Below are 15,195 nucleotides of genomic sequence, written 5' to 3' on the forward strand. Positions count from 1 at the left end.
GTAGTGCAAAATTTTTAGTTCTGTAGCTAATATTACCTCTCATTATCTCTCTTTTTATTCTAATGTAGTCTTTCCTGTGTACTGAATTCTCCCATTGCCAGTACCATTTGCAGCCAGTTCTTTATCCAGGTGTAGTAAGTGCTCTGGGCTCGACTGCGACAGGAGTATATCCCTGTTGTAACCAAAAAGTTCTTCGATTTGATCCTACAACCCTCCCAAAGGTACTTCAATACTAGCTCACTTTTAAAAGTGTGTGATACATGTTGGGGGAGTGACAGTGTGTTATGAAAATACATCTCTTTCAAAAGAAGGATTGTAAATTGTTGAAGTGTCCCAGGGCAGGCTAGGACCTTTGGAAACAAGAACTGAAAAGTTGAAATCTGTTATGGTACTTACTGAAATCAGTTTGTTGTATTAACTCAAGGTTTTGATCTTTTGTGTATGTGTATCGCAGGGCTGCCAAGTGAGGGATCACGTGGTTGATTTACCTTCAGGAAATGAAGATGGGGATGCTTTGCCATCTCAGACTACTAAAATATTGAATGATCTGCTTCATTATAGAGATGTTATTGTTGTTCCTTTCACTAAGGATGAGAATAGGTAAGAATGTTGTGTTACTGAAATAACTTAGCTTTCAACATTTAACATGTGTGCACGTTACATTTAATTTCTTTACATTTTGAAATGGGACGTAGGACTTTTAAAGGTAACTTATTTTTGATTGCTTAGTTGGAAATTGGGAAAAGAACAAGTACTTTTTCATTTTAAGCTTCAAGCAGACATTTAGTCATTCATCCTCCATAAGCATTCACTCCTTTATGTTTTAATGGATTGTTTATCAAAATACGTAGCTGACTTGGAGGTCTTTTTTCTTTCTTGATATTTGATGAGTAAAGAGAGACTGATTCTAAAGTTGTGAAATAGAAAAAATTACTTTCGTTTCACATCTTTCTCTTTAAGTGATTCTGGCATTGGGCTCTGTGATGAAAAAGGCATTGAATGTGATGTGCTTGTAGAACCAAATACGCCGTGGGGTCCCAAAACTGGAGAAATCAATGCTGTGAGTGCTAATTTTTTTCCCCCCTTTTTTCTGATAATGAGGATTCTTACAAGGGTACTTTGAAGAATTAATTAGACAACTTTTAATAAAAACAAAACCCATACATTCTTGGAGGAAGTAGTGCACTGCTGAGCATTGCAGGATAGCATAGGCTAGCGTAGGTGCAAAATACCTAGTTAGTGAAAAGGCAAAACTTTTACTGTCTGCTGGAAATATTTCTGTGTATCATATAGAGGCAATTCTCTGTATGTCTCTGCTTTCCACCCCATTCTTAAACTGATGATATTTAAGGATCCAGTCATACTTTAAAATGCATCACTTGGCAAATATTCAAATGATTGCTACCTTTGTTTTGCCTCCTGATGTATCTGGGTGTGTCCACATAGCTTTTGCAAGAGAGTCCATAAATCAAGAGCTATAACTTGGGTTGTGTTTTGTTTTGGGGATTTTTTTTATTGGTTTGTTTTGTTGGTTGGTTTTGTTTTGGGTTTGTTTGTTGTTTTTTTTCCCCCAGTGTGTGAAAGTTTTTACTTTCCAGAACTATGATGCATGTATGTTACCACGTGTATATCAGGTCAACAGAATGCCGTCACTTGTCTGTCAGATTGTCAACAGTCCAGACTGTTTATAATACTACCTCTGGTTTAAAGAGAGCTTTCACGCAAAGATGTTTTTGAAGTTCTGCACCCTTCGTGGAACTTCTGCTAACTCAACAATCCTGATAGTAGCATAGTGTCTGCTGATTCCATGAGGATTTCAAGCAGGAGCAGAAGCTCTCCTGCAGTAAATGTAGGAGGATTTAAACTCCATAACTATCTGGTACATAACTTCCCCACCCTGCACTCGACTGCTTTTTTAGATTAAAATCAGCTGTAAATATTTTTAGTGCTAAAGTTAGGCACATTAAAGCATGACCGATTCCACTGCATTTAATCGGTCAGTGGCTCATAACCTGTTTGAGGTTAGTCGTTCCACCAAAATTTATAGTTGCAGACGGGAGTGGGCCTTCTAGGAGTTACCAGTGTAGATTGCTGTACATACCACTTCTGTTTTTAGAATTCCACTCACATTTTTAAAGTTCTAGTTATTATTACTTCATTAATTTCCATGCTTTTCTTTCTCTTTCTGTGACTACAGTTTCTTTCTCTGAAGAACTGGACTTTACAGCTGGTTAGTAAAGTATTTTCTTCATAATTTTAAATATTTGCTCCTCAGCACTGGCAGAGAACTAAGTTTGATTTTTGTCTTATTTTCTAATTAATTGGGTGAAAAATATGTTTTCTTTTGCTTTAATTTGGAGGTTGCAGTATAGCAACGCTTTTTACAAGAAAGTATAAAGTATGCGTGAAGTACTACTTTGGCCTGAATAAAAATAAAAAAATCCTTTTAAATGTTTTTATAAATGGCAACAAACAATGGACTGGCACTGCATGCGTCAGTTCTTAATAGTTTGTTAGGCTGACCAAAATGTAAATCATCAAAATCAGCTTTTGAAGGTCTTCTCTTTGATGGCTTGTCTAAGTTGCCTCATTGCAAAAAAACCTTTTATTGGAGTTGAGGGCCTAGCCAAATGCTGAGAATGGGCAGTTGTTCTTCCAGTAGCATAGGATGTATCATTTACATACATTATTTACTATTTCTGTATGTAAATGCTACAGAGCAGCAGTTTGCCTCTGTCACTCTTGAGGATTTGTGTTGCAGTCTGATGTTCCTAGTGTCCTATAGTAAGACCATTCTTCTTGCAAAAACATGTTTCCTAATCTTTTTGACTTGTAGTTCATATTAAGTGTCATCATTTCTCATGGATTACTAAGTAGTCATTATCACTTATTTTAAAAGATATATGTGTGTATTCAAACAATGTAAACATCACATTCCTTAATATTTTCATTATTCTGTGCTGATCAGTTAGGAACTATTCACTGTGACCCCATCTGTTGCTATCTTGGAGCCCATAGTTTATGATGATGTGTAAGAGGTAGAAAGAAAAAAAAATAATTTAGGTATTAGGCTGAGTTCACAGGAAAAAAAGCCAACCAGATATTCCAGACCAACTTGCAATAAATTATTAATGCAGGTAGCTCAGGTGTGCAGAATGCATGTATTTGTAGTGCACTGTGATATGCATGCTTTGTGGTATTTAATTACTGGGTGTCTCAGCAATTTCAGGCAGTTTGCAAGACCCAGCAAGCCTCAAGATAACTGTTCATAAACTTGTACTTTCCTGTATTAGTTGATTATGTGGCTAGCTCAGACATTTGCTACTGTAACAAATGTTCTTATTAATTAGAAAACTAATATAGCCAGCAATGCACTGGATAGTAAACACTGAATCATATGATAATACAGGTTGGAAGGGATCTCTGGTGGTCATCTTATGTATTTCCTCCTGTTCTCAAAGCAGGGCCAACTTCAAAGTTAGATTCAGCTTCAAAGCCATAACACCTTTGCTCAGGGTCATAGCCAGTCAAATCCTGAGTATCTCTGAAGGTGGAGGTTCTACTGCCTCCAGGGGCAACCTCCTACAATGTCTGACCACTTGGAAGAAACAGAAATACAAATACTTACTAAAACATTCTAAGCAAAGATTTCAAATTACTTCCTCAACATTTGAGAAACATGTTCTCAGACCTAACTGTGCATGCAGTTACATCGCTACAGAGCCGCGTTGGAAGTCCGCTCCTTCAAGAAAGATTTAATGTATTATTTAATAGGAATCAAGCCTCACTTATAATCTGTGGCACTCTACTCCTGTTGAATAGAAACAGCAGTCATTGTTATCTGAAGAAGAGGAGTATACCACTGGCTCAGAGGTCACTGAGGATGAAGTGGGGGATGAAGAAGAAGTATGCAGGAAACCAGGTACTACATGTCTCTACAGTCTTCCTCCCTGGTATTTAGAGATAAGGATTTAAGGCAGCAGAATTCTTCTGTAAGCAAATTTTTAAGATTAGACATTTTTAAAATAAATAAAAACTAATGTTATTTGAATTGCATTTCTAGTTTTTCTGTGTTTAGATACATTGTTACGCCACTGTTCAGTGCCACAAAACCCACTGACAAACAAGGAAAGCTGCAACTATTCATGTGTGAGATGTCCTCAGAGTTGATCAAGAGTGTATTTTGCAGGAAACTATTGAAATGCCTGCAACACTTAACAAAATGGAAATAGCCTGTTCATTTACTCTGTAAAGAAGTAGAGAGAAACAATTCTTTTGTAGCTGTATAGATGAGAAAATCGAAATATCTGTGACTATATGAGTAGATATTTCTTCAATTAGCAGGGAGAAAGGAGAAATTAAAGAAATCCTACAAGCACCCAAAGAAGGTGGTTTCTTCACCTAGTGTTCAGAAAAAGGAGAAGCCATCTGATAAGGTAAATCCTAGCTGTGATGCCAGCCTCTCTGGTTGGGTTGAATAATGAGGAATTCTCTTAAGTTTTGAACTTGATCTCAAAACATATTTAATGTGTTTTTCTTTCTTCAACAGTCAAGTTCCCGAGATGCATCTCCATTCACGTAAGTAATTTTCAAAGTCCTTGAGAACATATTCTAGTATGTCCCTTTTTGTAAACTGTTACTGATAATGGTGTACATCTTTCTTTTCTAACCAGCGTGAGTATGCAGCAGAACAAATGGGATGCGTCAAGGTCACTAAGATTCAATCAAGATGCTCAAAGAGAAGATGGTCTGTTCTTGCATGAGTTTAGCTTTCATGAAGTTAATATTATGCAAAGAAAATAATTAATTCATACAAGAAATATTTAATTTTCTTTAAAATATAGCTACTTGGAAACCTTTAGGTTGAATTCAATCTCAGATATAGCAATAGGGTTTGGGGTGGGTTTTTTTATAGTTGCTCCTTATTTGGAAATAAACAGACTAATCATTAGTAATCAGCCATATCCAAACCACACAGCAATCTCGGATTCCTCCAAAGTACATAAATGTTCATACAGCTAAGAACTCCGTTTGAAAATATTACTTTAGGATTTGATTGGCACTTATTAGCAATTTCACTTGCTCTACAGGAGAAGATATGTTTGTGGCAGGAAAATGGAAAGAAAATCCGCAGCATAAAACTATATAATGTAGTCTTGCGTACGGATTGAAAAATAAATGGGCGGCATTGGGCCTACTGTCTTGGAAAATATTGGAAAGCAGTTCAAAGTTTGCAGAAAAAAAAGAAAAGTGCGTTATAAGTGTTTGTTAGCATGGTTTATGTTTTTTATTTAGAATGTCAGCACATAGCCTACAGAGATTGTAGTTGTGTCATCTGATGACTGTATAAGTATGTGATTATTTTTTCCTGCATCCCTGTGCCATTTGTTGTCTGTGCAGATAAACATTCACTTCTATTTCTTTCCCAGTCTTTCTGACTAGAATTATTTGAACTTCTATTTATTTGTTCCACCTTTTTTAATCTTTCCTGAGACTGTTGTGCATTTTTGCTGTTTTGAAAACCGTTCCCACAGATTTTGATCTTGATGTAGTGTTTCAAGCTGAATCTGGATTCTGCCAAGAACACTGCTATAGCTACATTGCATGTATGAGCATTGGTTGCTCAAGATTTTTATATAAGCTGAAAAGAAAGCTAATTTTACAAATACAATATCACTAAAGGGTGCATCTAATTCTTCTTTCTTTGTATTCAGTAGCAAGGAAAACCTCTGTTCTAAATATTCTTTCTTATTTCTGACAGATCAGAGAAGAATGTCTGAGATTACAGGGCACTTGATAAAAATGAGACTGGGAGACCTTGATCGAGTCAAGTCAAAGGACAGCAAAGAAGTAAGATTTGTCCTATCACAATGTAGTGTTTACAAAATTGAAGTGAGTCTTGATTAACAAAAATATGTAACACAAATGAAAATACCATCTATTCAATACTTAAGATCAACAACTGAATTTTATCAGTCTTTGTTTTGTTCCAAGCATTTTTTTTTGTGGAAAATAGTTTAAAATAGTATTTAAAATTTACTGTCTTTAAAAAGCTCTGTGTGGAAAATAGGATGGGTTTAACAGTTTTCAGTACTGCGTTGTGATAATGAAACAAGGAATGCTATAGGTTCTGCTGAATATAGTGATTTTTATGAAAAGTCACTGATTAAATTGGAATAATGTCAAAACCTGGTGGGTTTTTTTTTTTTGTGTGTATATTCCAGTATGCAGGAGGCATTTATTCTAGACTTGAAGCTCAGATAAAGGCCTCAGCGCAGGTCAGTGCACGACAAAACAATGCTGAGAAGAATGCCAGGTAAGATTTTAAAATAAAAGGGAAAAGCAGAACATGGATTTCAGGTGGGGAGGTGATGGATGTCTCCAGAAAAACATGCCTCATTTCATATACTTGTTTTGAATCTGCATCCTCTCCAGCAGGTTAACCCATATATGGTGTGAAAGCTTTCTTTGTCAAATTAAAGAGGATTTTGTCTCTTAGTATGGTTTTCACCATATTTTCACACCATATATGGTGTGAAAGCCTCCCTTGTCAAATTAGAGCTAAGAGAATGAAACTCTTGTATCCATGCTGGAAGAACAGCTTTATTGCTTCTGTGTTGGGATGTTGACTGCTGCTCCCGATAAAGTTTTTTGCAAAATTATGGATAACTGGAAAAGCATTAGCCAAGATTCTTTAGCATATTCTTTGGCCTGCTTCCAAAAACAAAACCAAAAAACACCCACACACCAAACACCTACGTTACTGCCTGCTAGTCTTGTACACCTTAAATGGGTAAACCAAAAATGAACTGAGAAGCTGGCACACTCTGCAGGTGTAGAGCCTAGAACTGCTCATAATTTGGCCAGCAGCTAAGCCTCTTGAGCTGAAGCTTATAGCAGACTTGCTGACCAACTTTTAAGGGATGGGTTGGAAGCCTCAAATATGTTGTCAGACAAATTCCTCACAGGTCTTACTTCTGTCAAAAAAATATGCATGTGACTTAGTTTCTGTAGTCCTGTGTCAGGGGGGTTGGAACTAGATGGTCTTTGAGGTCCAACCCAAACTGTTCTACAATTCTAGGACTCTACAACATCACAGTTCTGCCAGCTTGTGTACCTTTGTATGAGTATGTAGTTTGTGGGTACAGGTATCCTGGCAGAAAGGCAACTTTCTCAATAATAGATTTTGGGAGAGGGATTTATTTTTTTTTGCTATCTTCTCTCAGAAGACATTCTAATGTGAAAGTAATTTCAAACAAATACTGTACTAAAGAGCTGACTGGGCGATAATTTAAAATTCTAATAGTAATAATGTACATACATTTCTTATGTGTTCTTAATCCAGGTCAAAATCCCGTTTTGGTCAAGGCCGTCCTACATAAAGACTGATGAAAAAACTTTAGCCAGAATTCATTACTGCTTCCTGAAACCGTACTGCACCCTGACATACGGAGAATGCACATCTCTGAAAGCTTTCCAGTGACTTATTTATTACTTTAAGCTCTGTAAATTATTTTGTGTGATAAATTAATGCAAATCCAATAAGGTCTGTACTTATTTTAATTGTAAATATACTATTTCTTAAATTTAAATGTAATTGCTTTTTTAGGCTATTGTGTTAAGTTGCATAGAAAATATTTTATAAATCTACAAAGTTAAATTATCAGACTAACTTTATGGGGAGGACGTAAATATGCCTTTTAGTATGCTAGAAATACTGAAAAGGGAAAAGCAAGACTACTGAATTCTGAATACAGTCAGCAGCATTAACACAAGTCGCCTAGTGTATTTATATTGTGTAGTATTTGATGGTACATTTTAGGTCAGTCCTCTGGGGATTTGCATTTAAAGTCTGTGACAATACCTGTGATTTAGGCTAGTTTAAGCAAAAATTTTAATGCGGTTCTGAGGCTTCCTTCTGTATATCAGACAACTCCCATTCGTGTGAAGGTGGGTAGCAGGTAGAGACTAGACCTCCAAAGATTATATAAATGCCATTATGATGCACTATTGCATCTTGCACGTGAAATGCTTGCTTTACTTGGATGTGAAATAAATACCCATTCCTGTTCCATATCTGATTCCTCTTGCACAATACAGTGTTTTGTTCCCTTCTAATATCCAGACCTTAGGACGCAAAGCAGTTCTGTCTCTTAATGATGCTATGCCACTAAATTTCTAAACAGATATGCTATTAATTCTGCATCTTTCAATGGAGATGTATCATTATGAAGATTTGTGCATGTAGATCTTTTGGGTCTAGTTACTTTCTGAAACCTGCCTGAATAATACTGTTTAGAAGTCAGATGCACTTTCAAGTTCTGTATTTGGAGCAATAGAATACAAGTTTGTGTACGTGTGAAATCCAGGGCTACCAAATAAAATAACTTGCCTAGAAAATACGTTGCATATTAGCAAAGAAAATGGCAATAATGGCAATAATAATGGTTGAATTCAAGTAAACACATTCTGACTTTTTGAAACAGGTAGAAAGAGCGCTCAGGGAAAGCTTATTCCAGGCCACAGCTGTACAATAAATTGTGAGTTTGGAATAAAGTCAGCAAGATCCTGGGTGGGAGGGTGGGGAGGGGTAAGGAGGGGGAGATCATTGTTTAAATGCACTCTTCTCTCCATTCAGACTTTTTTATTTGTCTTGTTTCTTGAGGATTTTCGGTAGGCATTAGAAGACTAGGATAGCAATACTTGAAAACACTGCTTTCGAGGTGGAAGATTTTTATTGAAACAATTAAAAATCAATGTTGTTTATTGTGTGTTTTGTCTAATGTTACAGCAGGTTCCGAGCCCAATGAAACAAACAGGCAAAACTGGATTTCAATGGCTTTGATTTGAGGCAGGAGTGGTAACTTTGCAGGAGTGCTTTAATCTGTTTCAAATAAATCAGGCTTTATTAATGCCTCAGGCTTGTTTGCAAGTAGTAATGCAGTTTTAAGCACTTACAGTAAACACTGGAAAACAGATTGTTGTTTGCTGAAAGGGGAAGTCTTATAAAATCCACTGGGTATGAAAATGCAGTAGAATAAGTGTTTTGCTACAATTTTGTGACTTCAGATAGAGGATTGTTCCAAATTCCTATGGTAAATTTTGCTATGAAAGTTGCAGGCTGCATGTATGTGTGTTTAGTTTTCATAGAACTACTGACTAGAAGAGAAGGGAGAATTCTGCTGGTTTTTTTCTGTGGGAAAATGCCAGTTCTATGTGCCAGTATTGTTTTATTCAAAAATATTTTTGAGCATATAAAAATAACATACGCTATGTGCAGTCTGTCTTTTTCCCCCCTTGCCAACCACCTTGAATTTTTATCTTGTATTAATTTTGAAAATTTGTCTTGGTTTAATGGAAATAAATGTTATTAATTTAAGAAGTGTGTGAGTTCTTTATGGATACTTGTAAGAACTAAGTGTGTAAATGTTTGATGGTCTCAGTCATGCACATGTATTTGTGATTAAATTGCAGCATCATGGTACAGGCTTTTATCTGTGAAGAACAGGATATCATTGAATGCAGAGCTACTCAAAATCTATGAGGACTTAAAAGACTTTTTATCTGCATTGAGTTTTGAAGCTGGATTAGAAGTTCATGAGTGAGCTGACCTACAAGTGACCCAAGTATGCAAACTCTAAAACTAAGCTATGTTACAAACATGTTTAACTTAGCTTTCCACTGCTGCAGTGCTGAACATACCATTTAAACAGTCTGTTAGATCTGTAAATAGGATTAGTTTCCATGATTCTGTTTCTGGAAATTGCTCTGTGGATGTCCCATATATGTGCAGTTGGTATACTGGAATGTCTGCAGTCCTACTGTCATGTGTACTTTAACTCTCTACACTGTGAAGCTGTGCCTGTTTGCTTGATGTCCAGAAATCTTGGAGGAAGGGCCAGATTTTTAAATTCAGTAATGGCTCCAAGAAAATAAGATGTGATAGGAAAAATGTGGACATAGGGTTGCCACAGTTTGTAAACATAAATCCATGAATAGTATGGGCATATTTGACGTGACTCTTTCTTTGCCAGAAGGGAATCCATTTTTTTTAAAAAACATTGTTCCCTTTTCTTGTTGTGTGTACAGACATATACTGTATCGTGTTGGGAAACTGCTCCTGTGCATCAGATGCTTGCTTGAGCCCTTATGGGAGGTTCATGGAATCATGGAGCGGTTTGGGTTGGAAGAGACCTTTAGATCAGCTGGTTCCAACACCTCCTGCCACGGGCAGGGACACCTTCCACTAGACCAGGTTGCTTAAAGCCCCATCCAGCCTGGCCTTGAGCACTTCCAGGGATGGGGCAGCCACAGCTTCTCTGGGCAACCTGTTCCAGTGTCTTGTCACCTTCACAGTAAATAATTTCTTCCTAATATCTAATCTAAATCAACCCTTTTTCAGCTTAAAGCCGTTACCCTTTGTCCTAGGCACCTCCCTCTCTACTCTAGGCAAATGTAAGACCTTACATTATTATTGACATCCAGGAGAGCTCTATACATAGACGTACACTTAAGACTTTTCTCCTGCAGCTGTTCTTGCTGAAATTTAATCTGTATGAACTGTACCACTGTGTTCTGAGGGTTTTTTTTCCCTCTGTTTCTTAATAATTAACATGAGTGCAGTCATCTTTACTTCCTAAATTTATCTTTCTACAGGAATAGATTTACTGTTGAATTTCCTATCGGCTGTATCTATAAATAAAACCAGCCAAAGGCTTTTCCAGGCCTGAGGCCAAGTGACAGCACAGAATGGCTGTGCCCTGAGGTTAATGTCTCATCCTGTCTTTGAGCATCATGACAGTGGAGGTTGATGGAGCCATCAGCCAGTCTGAAGGCTACAGCAACTGACAGAAAGTTGCACAGGGCTGCATGAGCTCCTCTACTTCAGTATTCAAAGCCCTTGTGATTCCCAATTTGATAGGTGCTGCTGCTGTTGCAAGTGGGCAACATCCTCAGTTTGGGGAGGGCTGTGCACTCCCGCACAGCCTGTGGTAGATCCCTGTCACTTGTCAGTCTGGTGTGGGAGAAGTGTTTGTCCTGCTGCTTACCATTGTTGTGTCCTGGTTCTCGGCAAGCAGTGTGGTCCTTGGTGATTACCTGGATGCTGGGCTGTTAACAACGTGGTTAATGGTGTTCAATGTCAGTTGCAAAAAAATGCTGTTTCTACCACCCCACCCTTGCTGGGTTGTATTCCTGCTAGTTCTATAGCTCATTTGGTGTTACAAATCATCTCGCCTTAAATGCATGTCTCCATCCTTCTATTTCCTTGTATGCCAAGTGTAGAAAACAAATGAACTTCATCTGAACTCTGTTCTGGGCCTGATTCCATTATGGGACACAGATGGCAATGGCTGAAACTGTCACGATGCTTCTCTTTGTCTGGGCTTGGGAGTGCTGATCCCTGAGAACCGCAGCCAAGCAGGAAGGAAGAAACCTGCATGGCAGCCTTGGACTAGGGCCCTCCCAGCTAAACGGGTGTTGAAGCTTATGGAGCATTGTGCTGCATCTGAGCAGCAGGTTTCATTCTACACTGTAGGGGACCTCTGAATTATATGTGGTTTTGCACTGGTTTCATGTACATGAACAGCATACCTCCTTCAGCTTCTAGGCTGCCTCCCCAAAGATAATGAGGGAGATCTTTCTGGAGTTTTATCCTCTAAGGTCTCATGGCACTTCTCATCACTGAGCTTCCAGCTCTCTGGGATACCTCTTGCTAACAGGGGTCCTGGGAAACGTTGAAGCTGGTTTGCCTTCACTGTGATTTGGAATATCAAAAAAGAGGTCTTTGTTAGCAGATTAAGGTTCCAGCACATAAATAATTTCTAACAGTCAAGAGGATTGGTTGCTAGAAGATCTTTTTGGTACCAATAGCTTATGTCGCCTCTGGGCTGGTGATGATAGCACAAAGGTATGTGATGCTGTTCAGTGAACAAGATCCGAGAACTTCTCTTCCTGTTCCTTCTTCCCAGGAGGTGTTTTGTGCACAGATCTCTGTTTTGCCATGTAGACTTGCTAAGGCCTGGCCATCATAGGGAACAATCAGGGGAGGAAAAATAACTGCCTTGAGACTGGCTCTAGTAATAATGCTACTGGTGCATAATGGTGGCTGGATGTGGCCTTTGTTCAAAAGAGATGGCACCCATGACTGAATTCCTGTTAATATTTTTTTTAATTGCTTCTGCTTGAATTGCTCCCGTGTTTTCATTTCAGTTATTTAAGACTAGGAAAGCACAATGATAATTTAATTTTTAGTTATGTGCAATTTTATTATGTTTTGCATTTTCATTCAAACAATAGTAATTACTTTAGTATCCATGGTGGCAAAACATGCTAGCACAAACATGAGAAGACCTTCTGGAAAATTCCCTTACTGCATAATCCGTTGCTCCTTTGAATTAAAGGTATGTTTACCTCCAAATGATTGAAACAAACTGCATAATTAGCTGTATCATTTGTAGTCTTTGAAAATTCTCTGCAAGCTTTTAGTGTCCCTTTTTTCTTTTTCAGGAAACTTCATTGAAGTAAAACAGTTTAACTGCCTTGTTAAACCTATTTTCAATGTATACTATCTGTAAAATACTAGGTACACTTCAGAGATGTCTGTTTTCGTTGCAGCAGATAGTAACTACTGTTTTCGCAACAGGAATTCTGTTCCACAAGGAGTAAGTACAGAGTTATGAGAAGACACTCTGCTATCGTTATGAGATCAAAAGGGACAATGCTGGTGCCTTTGCCTTTTAACACACCATTTAGTTTGCTTTCCCAGGAAGTGTGTGGGCTTGTGGGCTTCCCTCATATTGGTCAGGACATCTTGCTAATTTATTTATTCTCATCTCTATGCTGAAAAGGAAAATAAAAATAGACTTTGTTATTTGTGCTTTTAACACAGAAAGTGACATTTCCTTGTTGGTCTATTTTTATTGCCCAAAAGGGACTTTGATCTCGCCAGCTGAAAATGATAAGCATGTTATATAGTTTGTGGATTGCTCTCAAAGGCTTATTCCAGTCTTTTGCCTTTCTCACTGAAACATTTGTCAAGATAACTAACTTATGGTATGGCAAATGAAATGATTCTTTGCAAGTATATATGAGAAAAAAACATCTGGTTTTGCCTCCGGTGTGATACTTTTTCTGCAGTGCTCATGGCGCTTTCTAGATCTCTAGTTTTTGCTTTGATCAGTTGGGTTATGCTCATCTGTCTCGACGCACAAAGTAAGTAGTGTTATTTTTTATAAATGCTTGTGAGTCTGTTCCTGCTTTTATTGAAATTGAACAAAATTGAATTTATTAAATTCATATAAATCACAATCCTGGAAGTTTGAAGTACATTGATCGGTTGACTGATAAAGTCACAACATCTAAACAAGAAATCTGCTTGGTGCCCATGGAGGTGTTCTGTGACCTTTCAGGGTCTTAGGGATCACAAGTTGAAAACCACTGCTCTCATATCTACAGTGAGTTTTTACAAGTTCTCTTTGAACCTTTCTGAGCTTGATTATTTTATACCTGCAGTGGACATTAAATAAAATACCTAGGCTGAAGATGAGTCTGAGAATGTATAGTTTTGAACTTGGTATCAGTTGCGTTCCTTGCTAAATTCTGCTAAATTACATTGGAGTAGATACCATCTTTACATCCAGTATTCATTGTAGTGGTAAGGACTCCATTAAAAGTTCTTGTTGGTGTATTGCAGAGAGGGCTTCCAGAACGTGAAAATTGTGCCATCCATTAGTTGAATCCAGGAGTAGAAACAGTGTCTGCATGCCTAAACTTGAGGTCTTAGTATAATTGTGGTCCTTCAGCCTTCCTAGAGAATCTTGACAACAGTGCAAATACTCGAGTGTCTTTCCTTTGTTTCTGTTAGCTCCAGAGGATCACCAGGAATGGCTGAGGGAAATTTTTTCTTTGGGAAAAAAGTGACAAGGGTTTTTATTTAATTACTGAACTTCCTTTATTCAACTGTGACATAAAATTCTGACCAATTCCAAGCTTCCAGTTTTGTGATCTTGTTAGTAGTCCGCAGCCCTGCTTTCCAAAGTAGGCTTTTGAATACTCAGAGGTGGAGGCAGCAAATTAGACCCATAACCAGCAACTGCTGACTGCAGAAGTATTCTCTAGGGTTCTGTTCAGTTATTTGTATAGTTATTTGTCCACTGCTGACTTACAAATGAAATCCTATGAAGTGGTGCAAATATGAAGGCATCTGCCTAGCCAGGTAAAAAACAGCCCACTACTTCTTTTGCGAAGTATCACTTTGAATATACGGTAAGGATGGCAAGAAGAAGAGTGGGGACACTGTTAGCCTTGGTGCAAACCCACTAAGACCACAAAAGTTTCACAGGTATCCCTAAGAGTATAGATTGCACTGGGGCAGCTTTGCTGAGTAATTCTGGTCAGAGAAGGAGCAAAAAATCTGGTGGATTTCTGTGCGTATAATTTGTAGATCTAGAAAAAAAGTTTCACTTTTTATCACACAGAGAAAATGTAGAGAGCGGTCGCTGAGGTACAATAAACTGTTTACAAAATCCACTTCTTGGGGGGGAAAAACTATACTTCAAAAGTGTCAATTTCTATACAAGTTTAAGGCGAATAAATTTCAGGTAAATCTATCAGTGTGCCTTTGCCCTAAGCTCTTGGATTCTTGTTAACATTTCCCTGGTGAACAGCTTTATGTATGCAGTTTTCTTGGGAGTAGAACACATTTGCAAGTCCAGGGTTCAAAAGTAATTTTGATAATGATTTCCACAAATGTTGCAGCAGGAAATAAAAAACCCAGTGATTCATTATTGTCAGGTGGTAAAAGCCCAAGTTTCAGTCTGTTCAGGGTACAAAGGAAGGACAATTCTGTTGGTAGACATCCTTTTTTGATAGCTGCTTTTTAAGATGTGAAATCCTTAATTGTAAATTTTTTTGGGGCAAGGATAGATTGAGTCCCAGACGCCAATATTTGCGTACTCTGTGTGAGATTGTATTGCTTTAAACCCTGAGATTTATGTCAAGGTGCCACCATGATAAATGTCTTTCAGCTTAATTTGAAATAGTTTGTGTATCTGGTTTTATATAGCATAAGCTTTTTTGTACTATTTCTGGAAACAGTCCCTCTTATATCATTTGTACATGAATTTTACTTTTCTTTTTAGAAATCACAAATATAAATTGCGATGCAATACCCAACCCACTCACACTGTCAGGCTT

The 15,195-nt window shown here is 37.7% G+C and overlaps 1 protein-coding gene across 6 annotated transcripts in view; it reads left to right on the forward strand.

Moving 5' to 3' along the window:
• The window catches only part of SANBR (SANT and BTB domain regulator of CSR), a 28,725-nt gene extending 19,343 nt beyond the window's left edge, over positions 1 to 9,382 (forward strand). For 5 of the 6 annotated variants that reach the window (XM_080407921.1, XM_080407922.1, XM_080407917.1 and 2 more), the window contains 11 exons: positions 69 to 221; positions 455 to 600; positions 961 to 1,060; positions 2,198 to 2,230; positions 3,823 to 3,922; positions 4,342 to 4,436; positions 4,550 to 4,578; positions 4,674 to 4,747; positions 5,762 to 5,850; positions 6,225 to 6,316; positions 7,346 to 9,382. In XM_080407921.1, coding sequence (XP_080264047.1) covers positions 69 to 221; positions 455 to 600; positions 961 to 1,060; positions 2,198 to 2,230; positions 3,823 to 3,922; positions 4,342 to 4,436; positions 4,550 to 4,578; positions 4,674 to 4,747; positions 5,762 to 5,850; positions 6,225 to 6,316; positions 7,346 to 7,382 — 948 coding nt within the window. In that variant the 3' untranslated portion in view covers positions 7,383 to 9,382. The remainder of the gene's footprint in view (positions 1 to 68; positions 222 to 454; positions 601 to 960; positions 1,061 to 2,197; positions 2,231 to 3,822; positions 3,923 to 4,341; positions 4,437 to 4,549; positions 4,579 to 4,673; positions 4,748 to 5,761; positions 5,851 to 6,224; positions 6,317 to 7,345) is intronic. The other variant, XM_080407919.1, reaches the window with a different exon arrangement.
• The last annotated feature ends 5,813 nt before the right edge of the window (positions 9,383 to 15,195 follow it).

The sequence above is a fragment of the Falco punctatus genome, assembly GCF_963210335.1.
Source record: "Falco punctatus genome assembly, chromosome: 12".
Lineage (NCBI taxonomy): Eukaryota > Metazoa > Chordata > Aves > Falconiformes > Falconidae > Falco > Falco punctatus.